The sequence below is a fragment of the Aegilops tauschii genome, chromosome 5 (assembly GCF_002575655.3).
Source record: "Aegilops tauschii subsp. strangulata cultivar AL8/78 chromosome 5, Aet v6.0, whole genome shotgun sequence".
Taxonomy (NCBI): domain Eukaryota; kingdom Viridiplantae; phylum Streptophyta; class Magnoliopsida; order Poales; family Poaceae; genus Aegilops; species Aegilops tauschii.
The window spans coordinates 410,024,074-410,047,919 of NC_053039.3; the positions used below are offsets into that span (position 1 = coordinate 410,024,074).

Sequence of the window (23,846 nt, forward strand, 5' to 3'; positions counted from 1 at the left end):
TCGTCCAGTTAATTGAAACCTGGTTTGAAATGTATGCGGATAGCTTTGGATCACCCGCTCTCGTATCCGTATCCGCGGACTGGTCACCCTGTCTGCGGACAGATGCGGTCGCTGGTCAGCGTTGGAGATGCCCCGACTATTCTACACAATGAATAAAGCTGCCATGAAGGCTTTCCCTCAAGAAAAAAAAAAATCACTCGTGTTTATGTTTGAGAAGAGGGGGAGAATTGTGAGAATGTGGGAATCAGAAGGGCCGCTTCCTAAAAGTTCCAGGACGCGGTGGGCCCTGTTCCCAGTCCAAGTGTCCAACCAGCTCCTCGCACGGTTTCTCTCCCTGTGTCGAAGCGTCGCGGCTCTTCCTCCCGTGCGACAAGCGCCAAACGGGTAGGGTTTCACCTCGTCGTCTCCAATCCCGGCCGCCGCCGCCGTAGCCTTCCACCTCCCGCCTCCGCTCCGATTCCGCCTCCGTTCCCGCCGCACACCCGCCCCACCCGCGTCATCTGCCGCCCACCGTTGCCGCCAGCCACGTCTGCCGAGCTCCTTCGCCAGCAGGTCGCCGCTGCCGGACCCGTCCACCCCGTCTCGCCGCCGCCGGACCCGTCCACCCCGGTCCCCCGTCTCGGCGCCGTCCAGCCCGTCCTCGGCCTCCAGCTCGCCTCCGCTCAGGTAGACCTCTGTCTCCAATCGTTGATTATATTGGTCAATTGGAAATAGGCAATGCGTGTGAGACACTAACCTGTCTGTCTGTCTGCCATGTTAATTCAACAAATTGACGAGTGCCCCGTGATCAACAAAATCAAAATCATGTGTTAACCTGTTATAAAACTGATGATATCCACCAGCTGTTATACATCTTCATCCCGTAACCGATGATACAGGCACGAAAGGCTTGCTCATTTGTTGTGCTATTTTGTGCAGTTTAGCTGGACTCACAAGCTTGGAAAAAGAATGTTTAAGAATACATTCCAGTCCGGGTTTCTATCGATTCTCTACAGCCTTGGGTATGTAGCATGGTGGCCTTGTATTGGTCTCACTGTCACAATGTTTTCTTTCCTTTAGTCTGGATACCTCATGTCTTGTGTTTTCCCCTGTGTTATTTGATCAGGACCAAGCCGTTGCAGATATGGGACAAGGAAGGTGAGTCAGTAATGCTTGGGGTTCTCTAAATTTCAGTTTCTACTATTCCTATGCTGCTGTAGATGCTTCTTCCCTGGTCACATAAAGCATTATCTGCTTCTGATAGCAAAGGCAGGTCTGGTATAGTTAACTCTGCAAGCTGTTACCCTTTTGATGAATACCTTGTATTGTGTTTAGGGTGGAATGTTCTGCACTTCTGCTTCTCTGCATGCTAAGAACCTACTCCCTCCGTTCCTAAATACTTGTCTTTCTAGGCATTTCAACAAGTGACTACATACGGAGTAAAATGAGTGGATCTACACTTTAAAATATGTCTACATACATCCGTATGTGATAGTCATTTGAAATGCCTAGAAAGACAAGTATTTAGGAACGGAGGGAGTATTTGAGACCTGAGCCTAATTTTACTATGGTAATGATTTGGGAGTAGCTATGCATAACCTAATAATAGTTTATATCGGGCAGTTCAGGACAGTGGGGTCACTTTTGAGTATGTGTGTACATGTGCTTCAGGCTGTTACTTAGCTTGTTCTGCACGAAAGTCAGGTTCAGTTACTTAATACCTTGTCTGCTTCGCAGTTGTTGATGGGCACATTAAAAGACCTCAGGATGAAGATATCAAGTCTAATGTACTTGAAATTGTTGGAACAAATGTGCAATCAACCTACATCACCTGCCCAGCTGACCCTGCTGCCACTCTTGGAATTAAGCTTCCATTTCTTGCCCTTGTTGTGAAGAATCTTAAAAAATACTTCACATTTGAGGTCCAAGTTTTGGATGACAAGAATGTCCGCCGACGATTCCGAGCATCAAATTTTCAAGTCTGTAAGAGCTATGGTTCCATAATCGTTTCTGTAGAAGTAAACTCTGTGCGGTGCTTAACTGCTTATTGCTTATCTATTAGATTCGAAAGTGTTCCTTCACTGTGCCTTTCTTCATGTTCTTTTGATTTGTATTTGTTAATTTAATCGTTATCAAATGCATTTTACTGTTAAATCCATCGGTTGAGCTTTCACTGTATTAGTATTAATAACTGCTACTTACAATATATCTACTATTAGATTTGAAAGTGTTCCTTCACTGTGCCTCTCCTCATGTTCTTTTGATTTGTATCTGTTACTTTAAGCGTTATCAAGTGCATTTTACTGTTAAATCCATTGGTTGAGCTTTCACTGTATTGGTATTAATAACTGCTACCTACAATATTCTAGTGTATACCTTGAAGTAGTACTATTTCTGTTAACTTTGCAAACTAGATTATTTCTTTGAGCAATGCCAGTATGGCATCAACCCGTGCAGAAGTTTATTTGAATTTTGCCCTTGGAAACAAGAAAAGATAATTTACGCTCCCAACATGAACTCGCCAGCTTCATACTCAGATAAACCTCATGTCATTATATATCTGTTAATGCTAATCTGCAATTGCCCCTTTCTGGGCGGGTTGGCACAGATTGCCCATGAACGTGGTGTGTATATGCGGTTTTGTTAATTTAACTTCTGTGTATGATACGGTTGTGACAATTATGCATTGTGATGTGCTTGATTCGTGCTAGAAAGTGTGGTGTTTGATGTGGTTTCTTTAACAATGTAGATTTATGTCTTCCAGTCTGGCCTGATTTTTTGCAAAGTTTATTTAAATTTGAAATGCATAGGTCACGGGTGTACGTTTTGTTCATGCAACCACCGTGTACTAACTTGTAGTGACATGCACTCTTTGTGCAGTCCGTCACAAGGGTGAAGCCATATATCTGCACGATGCCGTTGAAGCTTGATGATGGCTGGAACAACATCCAGTTGAATCTCACTGACCTGACAAAGAGAGCCTATGGCACAAACTACGTCGAGACACTGCGAGTGCAAGTCCACGCAAACTGCCGGCTCCGCAGGGTCTATTTCTCCGACCGCCTCTACTCGGAAGAGGAGCTGCCGGCCGAGTTCAAGCTCTACCTTCCAATTCAGGTGAGTACTGCGCAATGTCTGCACCCTTCTGTTATAGAACACCACTACTTGCTCACACAATCGTTCCTTTTACATGAACTTCAGAAATCATAGAGCTCAGACCAAGATGGATGGTTGGGAGTCATGACCTCCCCAGGAGCCCAGGCGACATCGATGCATGTCACCTCGACGCCTGTCAACGTGTAACTATGCGTAAAGTATCAGAATGCTTAATGGATGTATCTGGATGTACGCTAATTGTTGTATGGATGACCTGTGTAGAACTGTTGCTAATTGAACCCCCCTCCACTGCTGTAGCTGCCGGTCCAAATGCATCGTTAATATAGCATGCCCAAAGTGGCCACCCTCAGTTCATTGCACCTACGAGGACGCCATGATCATGTTGATTCGTACCTCAACAAGATATTATAACAAAGATAAATAAATACTCCTTACTCAACATGAATATTGAATGGGGCACAATTCACTGGAACGGCTGATGGTCCACAAAATAAATGGAGAAAAGAGCTACGAACCGTAGGCCCTCAGAGGTGCTGGAAATCGAAGCAGTCAACACTCGAACGACAGATACAGGAGGTGTTATTTTTTTGAGAAAGCATCAATTCAAAAACAAAAAGGATACAGAATACATGGAATGTAGACCTGGGCCGATTTTCGCTAGGGCCTGGGCCGGCATCTCCGTGGGCCCACCTGCGCGGCTGTATAGGAGAGATTGGCTCGGCACGCTGCTGTACGGACACTCTCGAGGTCGAGCCCCTTCTTCTCCTCCTCTCCACCGCTGTGCCATCGATCTCATCTGCATCGGCCCCAAATCCCTCGCCGGAGCTCACTCCGTCCGCTGCCGTGGCTCTCCACGGACATGGGGCGGATTTCTCCACCTCCCGCCCAACCTCGTCGCGGAACCATCGACGTCGGTGAGCAGGGGAGGCGGCCACCGTGAGAGGAGGAAGAGGGGGAGGAGGAGCATTAGGGTCGCGCGTCGGCACGTCCGCGTCGTCACCCCCACGCCGGGGACCCGTGCGGAAGCGAAGGGCCGAAGGGGATGCGCGCCGGAGCGGCAGGGGACGCGGGCCGGCTCTGTTACGGGTAAGACGGATACTGCTGCATCTTTTTAGTCCCACATCGCCGATTTACAAGACTTCGCACCGATTTAAAAGTGTTTCCCTCAGCCAGGCTATCAGCGAGTAGTAGTAGAGTAGAGATAGATAGACTGTAGGGTATAGATACGGTAGTGTGTAGAGGGTCTAGGGTTACAGGGGCGCAGGTAGAGGGGGGAGGTATGCCCGAGGCGCAGGTAAAGGGGGGGACAGTGGGGGCGGGGGGTAGGGGGGGAGGTATGCCCGGCGGCGGAGCTAGGCTGCGGGGGTAGGGCTGGGCAGCAGTGGAGGGGGGAGTATAGGGGGGAGCTATGCCTCCCAGGAAAAATGCCAAAAATGCCAAAAATGCTTAATAAAACTGATCGTCAAATAAAACTTGTAGGTTTTTTCTTCTTCGAGGGCTATGAAGACCGCTGACATGAGTTGAAACTCATAACAACAACTGACACTGAAGCAAATCTACATGCTGTTAATATTTTCGTAGTAGCAGTGTAGTAGAGAATTGTTCCAAAGTCCAAAAGTTCCTGGTTCACACAACAGGACAAAAACCAATTATTCAGAATTCGGACTTGCTCAAAATTGAAGAACACTTTCTTTCGCCAAAAGAAAAGGGAGGAACACTTCACAATTAGTATAACTTACTACGTACCATTATAAGTGAAGTAAATCTGAATAAAAAATGGGCAAGACGTAGCAAATAAAGGTGCAAATGGTTCAGAACTTCAGATTTCTTGGATTTCGAAAATTCAAATGGAAGTGTATGGGTAAACTTCTTGGATTTAAATTGATGCCCTCCAAAATTATGTATAGTAGAAGTACAAAGGCCAGAGAGCCTTAGAGTTAAAACTGCATCTCACATAGTAGAAACTGATGCCTTGAACCCTGGTTTGATTATTTATATACCACCTTACGAGTAGGGAATCAAAGGGTATACTGCTTGATTAAACTGAATATGACAGGAATAATGTTGTAAATTTCATTACCACGTGATGTCAACAGAGACAACTCCAAGTCATATGCAATCGAGACCCTAAATAACATACAACTATACAACTGTTGGTAGTTTGGCACCACCCAAACAGAACAGAATTTTGTGCAAAACAGTAGTGGCACAGTGACATGATTTTTGGCTATATTTCAAAACCGATCCGCTCAGTCAGATCACCAAAATTTTGCACAACGCCTATAAACATATCACCAGTTCTAGAGCAGTCTTCACCGAAGACTGTTCCATGACAAAATTCTCTTCAAATTGACAGATTTGAGAGAAGTAGTTTGAGTTCTCTGAAACAAACTATATAAGAATAGACACAGTAGCGACCTTGCTCGTCGTAACCCTCTTGCGAAGTGCCCTTCAATCCTGAAATCCTCAAGAAAAAACAAAATCAAAAATTCAAAATCAGAGACAAGGACGGGATTATCTTCTGAAATAGGCACCTAAACTGGAAAAGGTCAAGCACACATATACCACTCACTCATCCTCTATGGGCAGTTTGGCATCGGCAGCGCCGGGAACGAGTAGCTCTCCATCGGCAGAGCCTGATACTCCCAAGCATACTCTTATGGTCTATGTTTTCTCTGCTTCAACTAGAGTTGAACAACTAATTCATAACACACAGCAGCATGCTTTGAATTTGTAAGGATCTGTTCTAAAAAAGTATTTAAAATTCAAAAAATATCTGTTCAAAAATAAAATATAACCTTTTTTGTGTTAGTTGGCAGATTTGTCTATTAGCAGCACTGCAAGTGAACTTGATAAACCTGTGAGTATTAAAATGGATGGTGACTACTCTTGCCAAGCTTTTCTCTGATGAAACACGGACTTAATAAAAGTGTGTTTCTACTTGATGATTCATCCATGTAATTTGGGTATTTTTATTTTCTGCACAACAACCCCACAGAGCTAGCCTATATATCTGCACTGTCCTTGTTTATCTAATCGAAAATAACCCCACAGTGCTAGGTTATATATCCCTTGTTTCATCAGAATAAAAGAGTAGTAGGCGCTGAGGAGAATATAGACTCTGTAGCTAAGGAAATATCACAAGCGATAGTACAATCATGTGTATGAGTTCTGAACTGTGTAAAGATGAGGGAGAAGTAAAGACATAGTGAGAAAGACAAAGCTGTTAGCTGTTACTCTGTTACTTTGAGCTGAAAGCCAATAGCACTTTTATCCAACATCGCTTCTTTTTCTGACCAGTGTTGGCATGGTGTGGTAACATATACAAATGATGACTCTTAAGCTGTTTCTCAGTGAAACTAGAGCTATTATTTTCAGCTTTGCTATTTTTCCCCCTTTGCTCATGCAACCACTGTGTAGAGTACGAACTTGTGGTAACATGCATTCTTTGTTCAGTCTGTCACAAAGGGTGAAGCCATATATCTGCACAATGCCGTTGTAGCTTGACGGCGGTTGGAACAACATTCAGTTGAAGCTCTCCGACCGGATGAAAAGAGGAGGAGCTGCCGCCCGAGTTCAAGCTCTACCTTCCAGTTCTTCAGGTGAGTACTGCACCATGATTGCAATCTTCTGTTATGAACTGCAGTACTGCCTACTCATCCAGTCCCTCCTTCCATATGAACTTCAGATATGGTGGAGGGAGAGACCACTGTTCGTGGCTTCCCAGGAGGCAGGAGCCCCGGTGACATCGACGCGTATCGCTGCGACATCCATTAGCGCATAGATATGCATAAAGTATCAGAATGTTTAATTGTACGCTAGTTGTTGTCTGAATTGACCTGTGTAAAGATGTCGCTAACTGAACCCTTGTCCAGTACTGTACCTGCCGGTGCAAGTGCGTCGTTGCAAGCAAATGCCATACGGGCCACCCCGGTGCCGCCTTCCATTTAATCTGGAAAGAGAATTCCGTGCAACCCATTTTTTTAATGAATTTCTCGAAAACGCGAAATCTTTTGAAGGTTGTGAGCGATGGACGCTCTATCATGTGCGCCTGCAAAAAATCATCCAAAATTATGCCATCTGTGTGTGACCTAGACAAAAATGACGAGATACAAGTGGATAATGCTCGAGTTAAGTAGCATGGCCATAACATAAATTTCTCATCTTTGTTCAGGCCACAGGAGAAGGGGGAAGATAGGTCATAGGTGGGGAGTGGGTGAAGGGGGCGAATGGGTGAGTGGCGCCGCCGAGCCGGGTGGTCTGGTTACCTGTGACGTTGGAATAAAACTCACATATAATTTCGCAAGAAAAAAAAAAGGATGAGCGTGCTCCGACGAGAAACATAACAAGATTTGTCACGCACGGGTGAGAAACAGGTGCAACGGCAACCATTAATGGGCGCTCTTCTCGATGGAGAAGTGGTTGTGTCATCGACAGAGCGGAACAACATTGATTGGGCCGCACACGAAAAGAAGAGGTCAGGTTAAAACTCACCCCGCGCAAGTGGCTTTTATGTAGAGGCCGCTCCGTATAGGCGCTACCAACCCGAAAACTTAGAGGCTCATGGACTCGATTTTGAGTAGCCTCCATAAATTACGGATGTCGAGGTGCGTATGGCGACTCTGCTAGACCGCCACTTTCAGCTATAATTGCCATACAAATGATTATTATCACAATTTGACCGATATGGAGTTGCTGTTATATCAGATTCTCAGATGGGATTGTTTTGTTATTGACAGGCTAGTGTCTCGCATCAGTTGTGGGAGGAGGCAAAGCATGACTTGTAAGGATGAAGGTGTTTTAGGGCAAGCGTTGATACAAGTCTGTGTTGCTCTTCGGTTGGACCTGATTGACGCATGTGGCTCTGAAATGCTGGTTGCCAGAACCGGGATTGCGTAATTTCTCGCAGCCCACATTTCACTCCACTCTCATGATGAGTGTAAGACTGCCAGTCAAAGTCGGTAATAATTTTTATCGATCAAAGTTAATATACAGATTAAACAAAAAATGAACATAGTACTAATCTAGTGGAGAAGACACGTCCTAAACCTGGTACATATGAACCCCATTTTAAAAGTGCACTTTAAACGTATTTTTCAAATCTCAAAAAATTCAAAAAAAAAAAACAATCACACATACATGTTCGCAAAATATGTGTGCGGCACAAAGTTTTGCGTACAGATGTCTTTTTATTTTGCCTTCGCAAAAAGGACAAAGTTCAGTTCTTCTAAATAGCATTTAATGACACTTTTTTTGTATTTTTTTCACAGGCCAAAAATAAGTTGTCTTGCGAACCAATTTGTGGTTGGATGGTTAGTGGGACTGTGGTATCCCCAACCCATCAGGGTTCAAGTTCTGGTGCTCGTATTTATTTCAGAATTTCCGGCGACGCGCATTTAGTGGGAGGAGACGTTCCCGTCGATGACGAGGTGCCTACGGTGACTTCGTAAATTTCAAGATGATATGCCGGCTTAGTCTTTCGGAGTTGCTCATAGGGGATAGGGCGTGCGTGTGTGCGTTCATAGGGGTGACTGTATGCACGTGTATATGAGCGCTTGCGTCTGTATTGTGTTAAAAAATAAAATAAAATAAGTTATCTTTACACGAAACTTTCTGCGCACACATAAAACATGGAGATGTACGGGCGCAATTCTTTTTCAGAAACTTTTAGCATTTAGAAATGTGTTTTCAAAATGGGTTCATATATACCGTGGCCTAATCTAGTGTATTTGGCGGAGACCCGGAGAGTCAACCTTCCGCCCCAGATTCATCTATCCCTGCTCTACCCATCAAAAGAAAGAAAAAAATCTATCCCTGTTCTGTTGTGTACTGCACGGGCGTATCGTATCCCCAGCATCTTCGATTCGATTCAGGCTCTGCCCAGCGCTGCAGATTCAGGTTAGGAATCAATCCCTCGACCTCACTGGGCATAACCCGTAGCAGTAGGGATTGATTTCATCGAAACGACCGAAAACCGATTTCCCTCCCTCGGCTTCACTGAAGATCCCCGCCCGCCTCGCTCCCCCCCTTGTCGTGTTGCAGGCAGGGAGCCATGGATTCGTGCCGCGCAGTTCAATATATTACATGCAGATTTGATGAAATTTAACAAGTTCAGCAGTTCCTGCACTAGCATATGGGAAAGACCTGTAATTTAATCATATTATTAGCTGTGATCGTATTTAACCTGGCTCTCAATTTTTATCCTGGAAGCTGGACACATCCACTTTGATCCTGCTGAACAGATGCTCCCAATTTTTATCCCAACTCTGGAGGAGCAGAGAGGGCCATCATCTCAGCTGTTTGCAAGACTGGCTCACATAAGAGGGGGGTGATATCTTTATAGGAGTAAGAAAAATGGGCATCGAAACCAGTAAACACGCCAATGCTTTCCTGCCAAACACTATGGATTTCGGTGAACTGGAGAACATGCTGCAAGCGCCAAGTGTCACACCAATTTGCCTGCCGGTAGAGTTTCTGAAAGGCATCACACGCGATTTTTCTGTCGACCAAGAACTGGGAAGAGGTGGGTTTGGTGTGGTTTACAAGGTATGGCTGATTCGTTTTCTTCTTCTTCTTCTTCTTTACCGTTTACTTTGCGAATGTTAGCATGCGGCATTCCATCAAAGGAAAGTGTGTGTACTGACAAAATGACGTGGACAGGGAATACTTCAAAATGGGAAAATGATTGCTGTGAAGAAGCTTTTTGAAATTCGAGTAGAAGATGATCAATTCCAGAATGAGGTCACCTATCTTATTGGGGTTAAGCACCAAAACGTGGTACAGCTTGTAGGCTACTGCGCTGAATCACGGTGGGAAGCGACAAAAGTAGGTGGGAGATATGTCATGGCTGAGATACGGAAGAGATTGCTCTGCTTTGAGTATCTAAAAAACAACAGCCTTGATAAGCATCTTTCTGGTATATTGTTGTAGCATGCTGTGCTGTAGCCAGACCTTGTTTTCCTTTGAACTTCATTATTTTAACATAAATTAAGTTGGATGATCCGATATACATTTTTTTTGTCTATTTCTGCAGCTGAATCTTGTGGACTTGAGTGGCACATAAGATATGATATAATTAAGGGGGTTTGCAGCGGCTTGCATTACCTTCACACGGAATGCCGGATTGTTCATTTGGACCTTAAACCCCAAAATATATTGCTGGATGATAATATGGTCCCCAAGCTTGCAGATTTTGGCATGTCTAGGCTCTTTGGCCAACAAGAGTCTCGAGTTATCACTGAAAGTCGTGGGGGTACACTGTAAGCTATTCCTCAGGACTTCATTGCTTCTTGATCTAGTATATAAAAACGTATCCTTGTTTTTATGCAGTGGATACATGGCACCAGAGTACATAACAAATGGAGTAATCTCAACCAAGTCGGATATATACAGTTTGGGCATTATAATCGTTGAGCTAATGACGGGAAGCAGGGAATATCCCCATAGTAGTGAAGCACCGTTTGAGCACTTCATTGAGAATGTAAGATGAATAAATTCACCATTTGCATTTTCATGATTTACTAACTTGCTGTGGCAAATTTGTAGATGGTTGGAAATTGGAGGCACATATTGGAAAAAACAATGGGGCATAAAACGCAGGAAATATGTTCCCAACAAGTAAACAGATGCATTGCATTGGGACTTAAGTGTCTTAATCCAGATCCCAATGAAAGGCCCTCTGCATGGGATATGTTGCAAACTCTGAATGAATTGGAAAGCACGAATGGTTGTTTTGACAAGAATGATGGACCAGCAGTAGTAACTTACGTAAGTTGATATTACAAAATAACTATTTTACTGTCTCAACAGAAGTTGATATGTCGTCCTTGCTCATGTTCTTAGCTTCTTTTACAAAACTTCTTCATTGTACTACGGGAAAATGAAATCAAACTCTATTTTTTTTAACAGAGGGAATGACCCCCGGCCTCTGCATCGAGTGATGCACACAGCCATTGAAAATCTAACTAGTTTCTGCATGCAGCTTCTCTTTTTTAAAATGCTTGTACGTTGTACTACAAGAAAAGGAAATCAAGACTCTTTAGGATTTTGACAAGTGGATTATCTGGCAGTACATGCAAAACTAACTCCGAAGCCCATTAAACATTTGAAAGAATTTGTTCATGATAGGACTATAGAAGGGGTTGTCTCTGAAGAAAACACTCAGATGGATTGCTGGAAGTGCAAGGAATAACTAATGCAAGTCATTTGAGGAAAAATAATGGTATCATAAATAAGTGACGTTTTGGACATGCTTTCAGTAAAACTTTCTTTTACTAGAAATGTGATTTTAATTATTCAGAATGAAAATTTGTAAATCATATGTATAGATTTGTCTTGAAAAGTATTTCTAGAATATTATTTATTTATTTATATATATTCAATAGAAATTAGTGGTCAAAGTCACATCTTGAAGACCATGTCAATTGTCCAAAACGTCACTTATTTTGTGCTATGGAGGGAGCACCATTCCTCTTACTCCTAAGGAGGTAAAACTGGTGCATCTTAAAAGAGCTGCTCTTTTGAAACATTTTCCCTCAAAAGAATTTACAGTAGTACTGCGTCATGTATTTAGTCAAGAAGAAAATAGTTATAGATTACAGAGGTGCAAAGCACGAAAATCAGACCACCCACACGATGTCTTAATTCACTAATCGAGTATTACATCTTAATTACTAGCCTCAAACAGAAGTGTTTGAAAGTACATTGCCTCCTCTAATCTTACAGGAATCAGAAGTAGACACAATTTTAGGGCGGGGCGATGTAGATTCCAGCAATTTAGCCGCAAAATTCGACAGAATATTGAGTAGAGCATTCGCCCCAGGTTCTGGAAACATGAGCACTGTTTTCCGCTCTGCTCCCAAAGGAAGAAGGATATTGATCCAAGCTTTTGAGGTTGCCAACACAATTGTCATGGCCTCTAATCTGATAAAATCCCTCTCTAAACAAAGAATAAGGCACCTGAAAGAGGGTGTGCTTAGGTCGGAAGGTGTTCGCTGTCTTATTTCGGAAGATTACAGTCAGCTGTCCATTCTCATTGAAGATGAAATACGGTAACAGGATTTGCCGGGCCTGTCTGTTTAGCAGTTTATTTAAGAAAAATATTACATGTATTTTATTGGAATTATGCAGAGAAGAGTTGAGACGATTTTGTAAAGAGGTTGCCCGGTTTGGAGATCTGTGTGAAGATCCTCAATGGCACAATCTCGATAGGTATTTCCGCAGGTAAAACTTATCGTCATTACCACTTAATTCACTTCGGAGTCCATGTATTCACCATAGCTCATCTTTTTGTGTTCTGTGTACATAATTGTTCTTGTCAATGAACAGATGGTTCTGCACTGACAGTGACATCTAAGAACAACTCCAGTGAAGAAGCACCTCCCAGTTTGCAGTATCTGATAAAATTGGCACAAAATACATGGGTCAGTATTTCTTCCTGAGAGAGAATTTTCTAAACCATGGTCGCACAGCTGTTTTCCCCTTACAAACCAATTATGTCTCTTCTTTGCACGCTCACATCCTTGTACAGATATTTTCAGCAGACAAAACACTGAAATTCCGTTTTCGCTTTTCCATGTGTTCAGGTTCTGCGCCAAGAAATGCTAGCACTGGACAGACTTGAGCACGCTCATTGTACGACAAACCATTTCATCACTCGCATTCAATGAGTCTCCTCTTCTTTCTAACTACACAGTAACTATATATATGCAGATGTAGCAGCTAGTCCTGTTAAGAAACAAATTGATGCTGTCAAGAGCCAAAGGGGTGCGGTGAAGGTCTTAAAAAGGAAATCACTCTGGTCGAAGAGTATGGAAGATGTAATAACCCGTAATGATGATGACTTACGGTTAGTGTCTCTTCAATCTAGGTCATGAAATTACCAATGATCCATGTTTTCTTGTTGCAGATTGTAGAGAGACTTGTAGAGATCGTGAGCTTCATCCATCTTGAGATCAACAGAGCTTTCTTGGAGAACCATGCCGAGCAATCATCTGGAGAACTTCGTGTGGCTAAAAACCTCGCGAAAACGTTAGGGCCTGCTGGACTCGCGTTGCATTACGCCAATGTCATTTTGCAGCTAGAAACTTTGGTATGTCTCCGTTTTCCCAGACTTGACATCAAGTTATATAGTAGTAACTGTGACACCCGCTTGAAAACCAAAATTAAGGATCCTTACAGCAGAAAATTCAGACGAGTAAAGCAGAGGCCAAAACACACATGACCAACATTACACCAACGAAGCAAAACAACCGCAGTAGAAATTTCGTTGACTCTTGTTATGCTTTAATGACATACATACATATCCCATTGGCAGGCATTGGCATCACCAGCGGTTCCTCAGAATGCTCGGAAGGCGTTATACCAAGCACTGCCTCCTCGGATCAAACCAATCCTGCATACCCAACTGCGGCGGGGTTTTCCCCTCGGAGAAAAACAGGTAGGTAGCTAACTCTTTCAGCAAACATTACATATAAAATAGCTAAATAGGGAATCCATCCCTTGTCATCTCGGCTCTATCTGCATCTTGTAGACCATGACGGTAGCAGAGGTGAGAGCTGAAATGGACAGGGTATTGCGATGGCTTGTGCCAGCTGCGGAATCCACGAGGTACTTCGTGCAAGTGCTCCAGTGAACAGAACACAACTACTGGAAGTACATTACTTCTAATATTACTGCACATATAGCTATAGATGTTGGAAAAATTGTTCTTAGTGATATATGTTCATGGCTCACCTGGCTGCCTTCTTGATGTGTATCAGGTTTTACCTTGCGGAATGGGCGATGAAAGGGTACGTACCGTATAATCATCCGACAGCTCATCTCGTTTGCGCGTTTGCTCATGCAACAGATGTATAAACTGCAATGTTCTGGCCCTGATTTCTCATGAACCAAATCTCCTTTTACAGGACGGAGTGTGTTGATATCGACGAAGCGAACTGGTTCGAACGAGACAGTCGTATCAGCGTCGGTTCCATGCTCGCTCATGCAGACGCCAAAGTGAGCAAGGTAGAGACGCTGTACTACGCAAACAAGGAGACGACCGAAGGTTACATAGCGGAGCTTGTTCTGGCTCTTCATCTTCTTGTTTCGCTGCCTACGGACGAGAAATAAGTCCAAGATGAAGGTGCTGATGAACAGTTGAGGTGATAAGGCAGCCCCGGATGCTTGATTTTTCGGTCTTGCCCTCTTCAGATGCGTCAAACAGTTGTAACGCCGAGGGAAATGAGACGATTCTTGTGAAGTTTCAGTTTTTAAGCAGGCTCTCGGTTGTCTCTGAGACTTACCCAAGAACTCTGTTCGCTCGGTCTTGTATATGTCGGCAACTAAATGGTAACCTCACATTTGTGCAGTTTGGTTCTCTGCATCTGCCTACATATTTTGTTTTAGATTTTTAGCACTCTTCTATACACAAACTTTATCTGTTACTCCCTCCGCCATAATATAAGAATGGGACGGAGGGAGTATTTGTGATCTGTTGTATAAAAAAAATACTATGACAAGTAACCTTGGCGAGTAAACGTTGTCGTTTTTGCTCGGCCTGTTGAAATTTAATCTTTTATGTGTTGGAATTATTTTTGTGACTACTTTTTTTTTTGAGGGGTAGTAGCTTTTGCGACTACTTTGTTGTCAAGCAAGTTGATGCGTTACATGGGGCATATACAAAAAAATAATATGTATTTAAGCCTCTCAAGCTTGAGTTGTACTGAAAATCTGCAACCATCCATGCACGCCGTGGTCTGCTTGGCATATTTAATCTTCTGCTTCCTTCCATGGTATGTGACCACGACCACTATGGGCGGCTTGCTGAGTTTGCTGGATGGATACGTCAGATTGTCTGGGCCAAGATTGCAGTAAAGGCGTCATCCGTGCCGACCGATGATCCATCCCTGCTCTTTCTTCAGTCTCTGCTGCTGCTGCTGGTGGTGGTGGTAATGGCATCGGCCTACCCCGTGGGCACGGCCTGGCTGCTACACACTTTGCCATTTCCCTCCATGTGGTGCCACGCCTGGCAAATGGTCAAGGAGTTCAGTGATGCCGGCCCTTGTCTTCTCACTGGAAATTCATGCCGTCTCTACTCTACTCTCTGGTGATTGGAGATCAGTACTCTTCCTACTACTACTAGCTATAGGCTAGGCCTGCCTTGGCTGCCTAGCCATGCAGTGGTATTGGCTGATGACACTGGTGATGGAGTGGTGGGCGTAGAATCTGACGACGTGTAACCATGCTATCCATGTGGCTGGCAGATACGCCGATTTGTTTGAATTTTTCTAATATTTGTTTTGATTTTTTTTCTGAGCGGGAGTAGATGAGTCTGGGCATCAAGTTGGATTTTCGTTTTGAATATGTCTTTTCTGCTTGTGCTACACTATGATATTGTGTAGGTTTGTTGAAGCAGAAGGACGCTGCAGATCTGAGGACTGGGGCTGAGATGCTGAAAGAGAATGCGTCGATGATGATGAGAATCCGTGCAGCAAGTCAGGACGGAGTGGCGCACTGAGGTAGAGGTGGACGTGTCTTCGTTAAACAGTTTTAGCTCCTTCACCCCTGTGTGGGTATTATCTTTTGGTGCTCCTGTGTGAGTGTTTATGGTTGATGTAGGGGCTGTTGTGTCGTCGGGTTTTCGTCTTTATTTGGACTGATGTATTTCTGTTATGTCACGGTAATGAAAAGGGGTTATGCCCGGTTAAAAAAATTGGCTAGCAGATACATACGTAATGTATGTACGACGGTTTTTTTCCCATCAAACTTTGGGGATTTTATTAACTAACAGCGATCCGGTTACAATCAGCCACAAGGCTGTCAACTAGAAAGTCAGGGCTCTTATCAAGCCAAACTTCTGAAATGTCCAATGTGTAAGCTAACTTAGCACATTGATCAGCAACTCTATTGTTGTCCCTGCTTACATGACGGATCGAGAAAGAAGAAAAACTAGAAGATCTATCCCCGATTTCATCTAAAATTGTTGATAACCGAGCGAGAATTATTGCGTGATGATCGGGTTTTCATGGACGCTTTTTCGTTGCACTCTACGTAGTGCTCCTACTTGATTGTTGCTAAGGCCTGGTGGTGAAGCGGTCGTTGGGCAACGGCCGGCCGGCCGGGCGTGACCACCGGACCACCGTCCGTACGTGGCCCCGGCCTGAATCATGCACCGGCAGGCAGGCAGGCCGCCGGCGAGGCGGGCGGGGAGAGGGAGCACCGCACGTGGCGACGCGCGCCCCACGCGCGGCCGGTGGCCGGCTCATGTGCGCCCTCCGCCGCGCCCACCTGCGCCGTACGTACGGCCGCCGGAGGCCGGACCGCATACGTACGTACGATCCGGCCGTCCACGACTGCCGTCTGCGGCGGCCTGCGACACCGCGCCGGCCGCGGCGCTGCGGTCGCATACATGGACGGTTTTTGGTTGCTTGCCGTTGAGGGTGGCCGGGATGGGCGCGTCGGCTTGTCCCGCGGCCGGATTCGGCTCATAAATGGTGGACGGACGGATCGACCAGCCGTCCAGCCAGCCCGGCCCACACACTCATGGACCAACATGCAGGCTCTTCTTTACACACACACACACACCAAAACTCTGACTCCCGCAAATTTTTTGTCGAAGGCTATGGTTACCATGAGTGTGCGGAGGTGGCAACTTCAAACGATCTTAGTGCAACTTTCAGTCCCATCGTTCACAAAAATAGAAAAGAAAACATTCAATTTTATCATGGTTTGTTGCCGTCCTTAGTTATTTTGGTTTCTTAGATATGGTTTAGTTTGTTATATTAATCAACAAAGTTCGATCTTCCTAAAGAAAGGCAAGAGTACTCCTTTTTAGAGGGTTTAAATTTGAAATCTCATCAATCAAGGTAGATTGTGAGTGGCTGACACGAGTTTTGTGGATACAAAACTGTCCAATAAAATATTTCTCACATGTTTGATCTCTGAAGCAATAAATATAACACCCACTCTCTCATTGGACTTGTATGGTGCATGTAGAATAATACTATGTGCATGACCACTAATTCTCCTTTTATCTCTATGAATTAAATGTGGCGTATGACTCAAAGTACTTTAATTCAATTGGACTCAAAGTAAGCTTAATATAATGAAAATCTGAAAAATTTGAGATGAACCCTTTGAGCCGGAAAGGAGGGAGCATGAGACAACCATTACAGGATATTAATTTAACAACTAGTAGTACTAAGTTGACTTCTTCCGGAACACCTTCAAAAAGGATAAACGTCCTCGCTTTTATTGTCTTTGTGTGATTACTTAGTATTTCGTGCTTTTGGCTCATGTAATTAACACAGTGGTCAGATTCTATCTGGACAAGTTGCGCGTTTCTATCCATTCTCTTGTTGCATGTCTCAATTCTCAAACAAACTCACAAGTGCGGTACTACGTGCACTCTGGTCGGGTGGTAAAACATGCATGCATGTACCTTCCCAAGGCTAGGTACGTAGTACGTCTCCTCTTTTTTGTGCGTGAATGAAGGCTAGGTACCTCTCCGTGACACACAAAATCCAACAAGCTACGTACCTGCAGTAACAATCAACAAAACCACGGCCGCCCCACCTCGCTAGGTCGCCGCCGACGTGCTGCCGCCGCATTGGCCCGAGGCGCGCGGCCGGCCGGCCGGCCCCATGGTCCATCCTTGCCATGCATCGCTCACATGTTCTGCCGTACGTAGGCCCGCCCGCGGCACCCAAAAGCACATGTCCAGGGACCATGGCCATTCGCTTTGCCATCGCCGTCGCCCGTTAGACGACGACGGACGGAGCAGCCCGCCGCCGGCCGGGGTCCATGGCGCCGATCACGCATGGGCGCGGCCGTGCGCGCGGGGCCATGCTGGCCGGTACGGGGGTCAGTGCACTGCATGCACGCATGCACACGCAGAGTGCGCGCCCATGGCGGATGCACAGCGCGAGATCGGCGCCTCCATCCCTCGCTGCCGTACGTACGCGGTATCTCGCGCCAAGCGCGGCGTAGAGACCACGTGCGTGCACCCGGGCCTAGACCCAGGGAAGGGCTGTGCGTTCCATGGGCCGGTGGTGTTTGTGTGCAGTGATCTGAAGATGCTTCCCTGTAGCCGGCTTTTAAGACACGCCAACCAACAGTTATTTTATTTTTCCTTCTTCTGATCATCGGTTGGCGTGCATGCATGGCATGCATGATTGATCGTCGGCCCAGCAAATGATGCAAGTCGCAGCTGTGGTAATAGTGCCTGCGATCCTGGTGCATGCATGCATGCAGGGACACGTACCATGTACGTAGAGCTAGCGATCAAAGACCAACTGTTTGGGTATCTAGGCCTCTAGCTAGCTGTAACAAGATGATTAAACTTACTTTGCGTTTGGCGTTGTTGCAGGGTCCGCTTCACCGGCGGCAGAATGGAATGGCAGGCGGAGGGGGCGACCCTAAAGCAACGCACGCGGCATTATTTCAAGTGTGTGTGTGGCTAGATTTTAGTTGATTGAGATCTAATCAAGTCTAAGAGGGTGTTTGTTGCCAGGTAAAGTCCCTATAAGTCCCATCTAAACTAAACAAGAGGGACTTATAATGATTTAAAGTGGGCATTTGAGACTTATGAAATAAGACTCTCAAGGAGAGTTTTATAGGGACTTATAGTTGTAATATGGTCTTTTAGTCCATGTTAAGTCTCAGGAACCAAACAGGTAGGGACTTTTTAGGGACTTGGGACTTATAACTTGGGACTAAAAAAAGTCCTACGACTTATGAACCAAACAGGGCCCAAGTCGATCGACATCATTATATCTCGATACAGTCAATAAATAGAAACTAAAAGGAAAAATTCACACGGATCTCCACGTATCATTCATGAATATAGCACTGACCGGGACATAACTAAGTCTCAGTGGATTAAGACTTAGCAAATATGTTATTTCAAGCTCTAAGGGAACATAGTAACATAGTATAACACACTAGCCCAGGAAAATACACATGAGCTCTTGGGTGCTCCACCCCCCATAACGAATATTGATTTCAAAAAATCGCAGGAAAAATAATTAAATTTGAAGATATGAAACCTGGGTGTCCAACCTACTCTGGTGTGAAGTTTCATGAAAAAAATACCAGGACCCTCGCACTTAGGCAATCCTAGAATTACTTGGGTGCCCAATCTACTCCTAGAATTTGGGGGTTTCTAACCTGGGTCTCCAATCTACTAATGTGTGCTGTTGTACTTCAATCCATTGGATCTGGCAAATTGATTAAAACTGAAGATAGAGAAAAAAATAGTTACCTCGCGCCTAGGCAATCCTATATTTACTTGAGATGGAAAATCCAATTTCTATGTAAGACTTTCACTAATAATGTACTCCCTCCGTTCCAAATGACTCGTCGTGGTTTTAGTTCAACGACGAGTAATTTGGAACGAAGAAAGTATGTCCTAGTTCTTTTAAGGATTGTAACCACCCCGTCGTCAGATTGAAGTGGGTAGGTAAAGTTTTTGTAGAATCAGTGCGTACGAATAGCATTGCTCCTTGCAGATGGCCGGCCTTGTAGGGGCGTGTTTGGTTCCAGTTTGGAACAGTAGCTGCATTGCATACACATCTCAACCCAGCCTGGCTCTGAACAACCTCATATGCGACATCTGCGAGTTGTTTGGTTGCCTGCATATGGACTTCCTGCATTAGGGGATCAACTTTGGCATGTTGTTTGGTTGCCTGCATTGTCTCGGCGCATGCCACTACACGTTGTTTGGTTGCCCGCATGGGGTATGATTAAGAGTTAGCACTTGCACTTAGCACACAGGGCTAAGAGCTAGCAGAGGAAGAAGGAGAAGAAATGAGTGTGCTCGGACCATGGCGACTGCGGTGGATAGTGGCCGTGGCGCCGTGTCCGACATGACGAGCATGGAGTCGTGGACGAGCGACCCCGCCGGCGGCACGGCGAGCGACACCGTCGGCGAACTAGTTGCGGTGCTCGCGCAAAGACAGTGGACAGAGGAGGAGAATGCAATGCTCGCGCCATGGTATCGTCAGTGCAGTGGACGAGAGAGGAGGCCGAGATGATCGACGCCGGAAACGACTCTAGTGTAGTACGGCGAGAGAGAGGAGGCGAAGATGATCGACCCCGTCGGCGGCGCGGCGAACTGCAGTGTGCGCGAAGGCAGAGGACACAAGAAAGCAGTGTGCGCGCCATTGCAACATCAGTGCAGTAGGAGGACGACAGAGAGTAGGCCGAGATGAGCGACGCCGGAAACGACTCTAGTGTAGTAGCACGCGGGCAAGGAGATCAAGGGGAAGGGCTTCGGCGTCGAGAGGGACGAATAGGAGGGCTCGGAGCAGAGGACAGAGGAGCTCGACATGGCGGCGTCAGTGCAGTAGACTGCTGTTGAAAGAGAGATGAAGCTACGATCGTCGAAACCAAAAACTTACGATACGAATGTTGTGAGGGACCGCGAGATTAGGCTGCTGGTCAAAGGAAATTTCAAATAATCGATCGTGCGCGACGAATCTGACAAAATTCGTCCAGAATAGCTCCAAAAGGGAACACGAGATTAAGAACTTACGGCCGACGAAACTATGAACCGATCGCCTGAATGGAACTGTAGCATCGAGGTGCATCTTTTTCGTGTAGAGTTTACCTCGAATCAAAGCACCACTGTGTAGATCAGAGGGAGGAGATTAGATAGAAGCTTAATGGAGGTTGAAGAAGAACTCAGATAATCACTTGGCATCCCTCCCGTCTTCACTCGTGCAAGGGCCCACCGGCTTGCCCTTGCCTCAGCCTGAACTCGTCAGAAACTGCCGATTCCTGGGTTTCCAGTGAGCCAGGCTCAGAGGTGTTTTAAGTTTCGTGCTATGCAGGCCTAGCAGGAAAACCAGGCAACCAAACAGGCCGTTCCCTTTTCGCACGGGCCTAGTTGGGCCTCATGCGAGCAACCAAACACGCCCTAGATGCTTTCTTGCACCCACATCTACCGATGGATGATTCCATGCATGCATGACGGTACGGTGCATTCAAGTAGCGCAACCGATCGATCGACCGGCAGGCGGCGGCAGGGCCAGCCCAGGCTAGGCGGTTGATGGCGGTGGGCTTCCGCGCGCTTAAATGCGTCTAGACCTCATCTCAGGTCACTGTGCTGCGACCGATCGCAGCTCGCTCTTGCTGCGACGCAGTTTATACGGCTTTAGCCGTGGCGCTCGCCGTCGTATTGTACGAGCCGCTACTGTTTGGCTCGATATCGGCTTTCGAGCATGCACGCACGCACGCACGTACGTACGTACGTACGTACGCACCACAGCGTGTTTTTCGCACAAAAGGGCAAGGAGAGCAGGGGCGGGGCGCAGCGCGGCATGGAGGCTGCATGTACTGGTTTTTATGGCGTACTGCTTATGTGGTAGTTTTGTCACCGATATGTGCGATGTACCGCTCATGTACATCGTTGGCCCATAACTATATATATGGGTGCATGTGCTTTACATCGATCATTGCGATTGGTCCACATATGCATGCATGCATACGTACGTACGTATGTACTGTATGCACGATGGACCATCTTCGATGGTCTTTACATCCAGCCTAGCAGGCCGGGGTCAACAGTCTAAGACCATCTTCAATTCTATGCCATGTGTAGGTTACAGTGGCAGCTAGCCTCAATGTGTTCCACAAAAAAGAAAAAACTAGCCTCAAGGCCTCAACCAGAATCACGTAGTACTGCACACGAAAGCTCTGTGCAGACTATCTTGTTGTCGGCACATTGATCCCGTGGTGGAACCACAATTTTGCAGCTAGCTAGCTCCGTCACAAATTATGCCACGTCCATGTACACGCAAACGCACGTACACCGTCTCTCTCTCTCTCTCTCTCTCTCTCTCTCTCTCTCTCTCTCTCTCTCTCTCTCTCGATCAATCATTATCGCTCACCGCCAAGGCGCCAACCGATCGATCAGTCAACGATCCACCCGAACCGACCTTCAATCATCAAAGACGAGACGGGTGGATCAGCTGGCAGCGTCGTTATCGAGCGGTCCGCGCGTGTTCCTCCCCCGCGAGACCTCCGCGTCCACACCCGGCCAACTGATCGGTATCGATGATAATCAAGCAGCTGGCCGACGGCGACCGCTGCAGTCCTAGGACGACACCGTCACGCGCCCATGCTGCGCTGCCGGTGTGCGCGCCATCATCCGATCAACGGGCAGCGGCCACCTGCCATGCATTCGCGTGCGTTTCGGGTGCGCTGACATATATGTGTGCACACGGGCGGGCGGCGGGCGGGCTCGCCGGCCGGATACGCCTTGCTAGCAGCCGGCCGGACGGCACGGCGCCGCGGGCCAGAGCTCGCCCGTGTCGGCCGGCGGGAGGGCCAGGGGGACAGATGGTGATTTCATCCTTTGACGGACGGATGGATACATCCCGCGGCCTGCGCTGGTACGTGCGTTAATCGAGACCGGATGCCGCGGGGACTATATATGTGCATTTCGATTGGACGGACGGAGACCCGGGCGATCGAGGACCATCCATCCATCGATGCCTTGCTGTGTGAATTGACTGGTTTAATTTGTTGTTGTAGTATCCCGATGATCATCACCGGCCGGCCAGCTACGACCTCGCTAGCTAGTTCGATTGTGAAGTGGCGAGCGATGGTGCGGTCTGTTAGAATACAACTTGTATTAAGATTAAGACTCCTACTCGGTTTGTAATAAGTTTAGGTCAGATGCGGCTTGGCTCTTATATATACTTCTTATACCGGCACAATATTGTATCAACAATTCTTCAATACAATTCAATACAATTCTACATGGCATCAGACTTTCGATCCTAGGGTATGGCTAACCCGCCAGCCCCGCTACCGCTGCTGCCGCCCGGCTACCTCGAGCGGCGCGCTGCTTCTCCTCGCCCGCTTGCGTCAACGCCGCCACCATCACCTCCACCAACAGCACCTCCTCAACCATCCGGCTGGCGTCCAAGTCCCAACTACCGGGGCAAAAATCCTAAGCCGCCGCAGTTCCGCACGGCGCCCGCTCCTGCTCCGCCCCCGGCTCCACCAACGGCGCCACCACCGCCCCCGGCTTCATCACCGCCCGGATGGCGCCCATCTCCTGATCCATGGGCAGGGCTAGTCCCGGCGTGGCCTATGCCCTGGTCCGCCCCTACATCATATGGTGCCCCGCCTGCCTGTACCGGTGGTTGGCAGCCCGGTGCTCGCCCTCACATCGGCGCGCCCGTCCTCGCGCCCCGACAGCCGATGGCCGCGTACCACACTGCTCCGTCCTACACGCCACCGATCTACAACACCAGTCCTTATGCATCCTATGGCGCTCCATCGTCCCCCTACATGCAGCAGTACAATGATGGTGTCTCTCTCTTTACGCCGATGCCGGCCCTACTGCTGACGCCACCACACCCGCAAGCTCCCATGACTACACCGGCCTCTACTTCGACTCCGAGCTGGGACCAAGCTGTTTTTCTACCAGCCATGAACAACTTTGCTGCACAAGGGAACTCGGTACGGATTGGATTTTCGATTCTGGTGCTTCTCGCCATATGTCTGCATCGAGTAATTTGCTTTCTTCTTGCACACCTTCGTCTTTTCCCTCTATTACTGTCGGTGATGGATCTTCTATTCCTATTTACCGTGTCGGCCAGGCTCAAATCCAATCCCCAACTAAGCCTTTGCTTCTTCGTGATGTTCTTGTAGCTCCTGTTCTTATTAAAAATCTGATTTTTATTCGCCAAATCACCACTGATAATCATGTTTCTGTTGAGTTTGACCCCTTTGGTTTGTCCGTGAAGGACTACCTG

The 23,846-nt window shown here is 46.6% G+C and overlaps 3 protein-coding genes and 1 long non-coding RNA gene across 6 annotated transcripts; all 4 read left to right on the top strand.

The window, feature by feature from the left end:
• The first annotated feature begins 300 nt into the window (after nucleotides 1–300).
• On the top strand, nucleotides 301–3,445 carry LOC109751696 (uncharacterized). 3 transcript variants are annotated; one of them, XM_020310592.4, is made up of 6 exons: nucleotides 301–666; nucleotides 919–1,001; nucleotides 1,106–1,137; nucleotides 1,717–1,958; nucleotides 2,860–3,096; nucleotides 3,181–3,445. In XM_020310592.4, exons 2-6 carry the CDS (start codon nucleotides 949–951, stop codon nucleotides 3,187–3,189), a joined length of 573 nt encoding a protein of 190 aa, XP_020166181.1. In that variant the 5' UTR covers nucleotides 301–666; nucleotides 919–948; the 3' UTR covers nucleotides 3,190–3,445. The 3 variants fall into 3 exon arrangements, with proteins under 3 accessions (XP_020166181.1, XP_020166189.1, XP_073356619.1); XM_020310600.4 differs by having other exon boundaries at nucleotides 337–666; nucleotides 924–1,001; XM_073500518.1 differs by lacking the exon at nucleotides 301–666 and having other exon boundaries at nucleotides 919–1,137.
• Nucleotides 3,446–3,826: 381 nt separating this feature from the next.
• Nucleotides 3,827–7,042, top strand: LOC141023468 (uncharacterized). The gene is made up of 3 exons (XR_012185059.1): nucleotides 3,827–4,182; nucleotides 6,553–6,698; nucleotides 6,785–7,042. It is a non-coding gene; the product is annotated as an uncharacterized lncRNA (long non-coding RNA).
• Nucleotides 7,043–8,778: 1,736 nt separating this feature from the next.
• On the top strand, nucleotides 8,779–11,236 carry LOC141020587 (cysteine-rich receptor-like protein kinase 43). Its single transcript, XM_073500517.1, has 7 exons — nucleotides 8,779–8,994; nucleotides 9,307–9,642; nucleotides 9,757–10,012; nucleotides 10,130–10,355; nucleotides 10,426–10,576; nucleotides 10,642–10,863; nucleotides 11,005–11,236. Exons 2-7 carry the CDS (start codon nucleotides 9,451–9,453, stop codon nucleotides 11,011–11,013), a joined length of 1,056 nt encoding a protein of 351 aa, XP_073356618.1. The 5' UTR covers nucleotides 8,779–8,994; nucleotides 9,307–9,450; the 3' UTR covers nucleotides 11,014–11,236.
• A 1,000-nt stretch (nucleotides 11,237–12,236) lies between these two features.
• LOC109751723 (protein PSK SIMULATOR 1) lies at nucleotides 12,237–14,669 on the top strand. The gene is made up of 9 exons (XM_045229044.2): nucleotides 12,237–12,318; nucleotides 12,424–12,518; nucleotides 12,681–12,729; nucleotides 12,808–12,914; nucleotides 13,004–13,186; nucleotides 13,412–13,534; nucleotides 13,628–13,704; nucleotides 13,857–13,886; nucleotides 14,004–14,669. The coding sequence occupies exons 3-9, from the start codon at nucleotides 12,696–12,698 to the stop codon at nucleotides 14,206–14,208; spliced, it is 759 nt and encodes a 252-aa protein (XP_045084979.1). The 5' UTR covers nucleotides 12,237–12,318; nucleotides 12,424–12,518; nucleotides 12,681–12,695; the 3' UTR covers nucleotides 14,209–14,669.
• The last annotated feature ends 9,177 nt before the right edge of the window (nucleotides 14,670–23,846 follow it).

Bases quoted from the DNA above. Each gene is read 5' to 3' on its own strand.
- LOC109751696 (XM_073500518.1), top strand. From the start codon at position 1,011: ATGGTGGCCTTGTATTGGTCTCACTGTCACAATGTTTTCTTTCCTTTA. The intron at 1,138-1,716 runs GTGAGTCAGTAA...TCTGCTTCGCAG, and splicing joins GCAGATATGGGACAAGGAAG to TTGTTGATGGGCACATTAAA. The intron at 1,959-2,859 runs GTCTGTAAGAGC...CTCTTTGTGCAG, and splicing joins TCCGAGCATCAAATTTTCAA to TCCGTCACAAGGGTGAAGCC.
- LOC141020587 (XM_073500517.1), top strand. From the start codon at position 9,451: ATGGGCATCGAAACCAGTAAACACGCCAATGCTTTCCTGCCAAACACT. The intron at 9,643-9,756 runs GTATGGCTGATT...TGACGTGGACAG, and splicing joins GGTTTGGTGTGGTTTACAAG to GGAATACTTCAAAATGGGAA. The intron at 10,577-10,641 runs GTAAGATGAATA...GCAAATTTGTAG, and splicing joins TTGAGCACTTCATTGAGAAT to ATGGTTGGAAATTGGAGGCA.
- LOC109751723 (XM_045229044.2), top strand. From the start codon at position 12,696: ATGCTAGCACTGGACAGACTTGAGCACGCTCATT. The intron at 12,915-13,003 runs GTAATAACCCGT...TTCTTGTTGCAG, and splicing joins GGTCGAAGAGTATGGAAGAT to ATTGTAGAGAGACTTGTAGA. The intron at 13,187-13,411 runs GTATGTCTCCGT...TCCCATTGGCAG, and splicing joins TTTTGCAGCTAGAAACTTTG to GCATTGGCATCACCAGCGGT.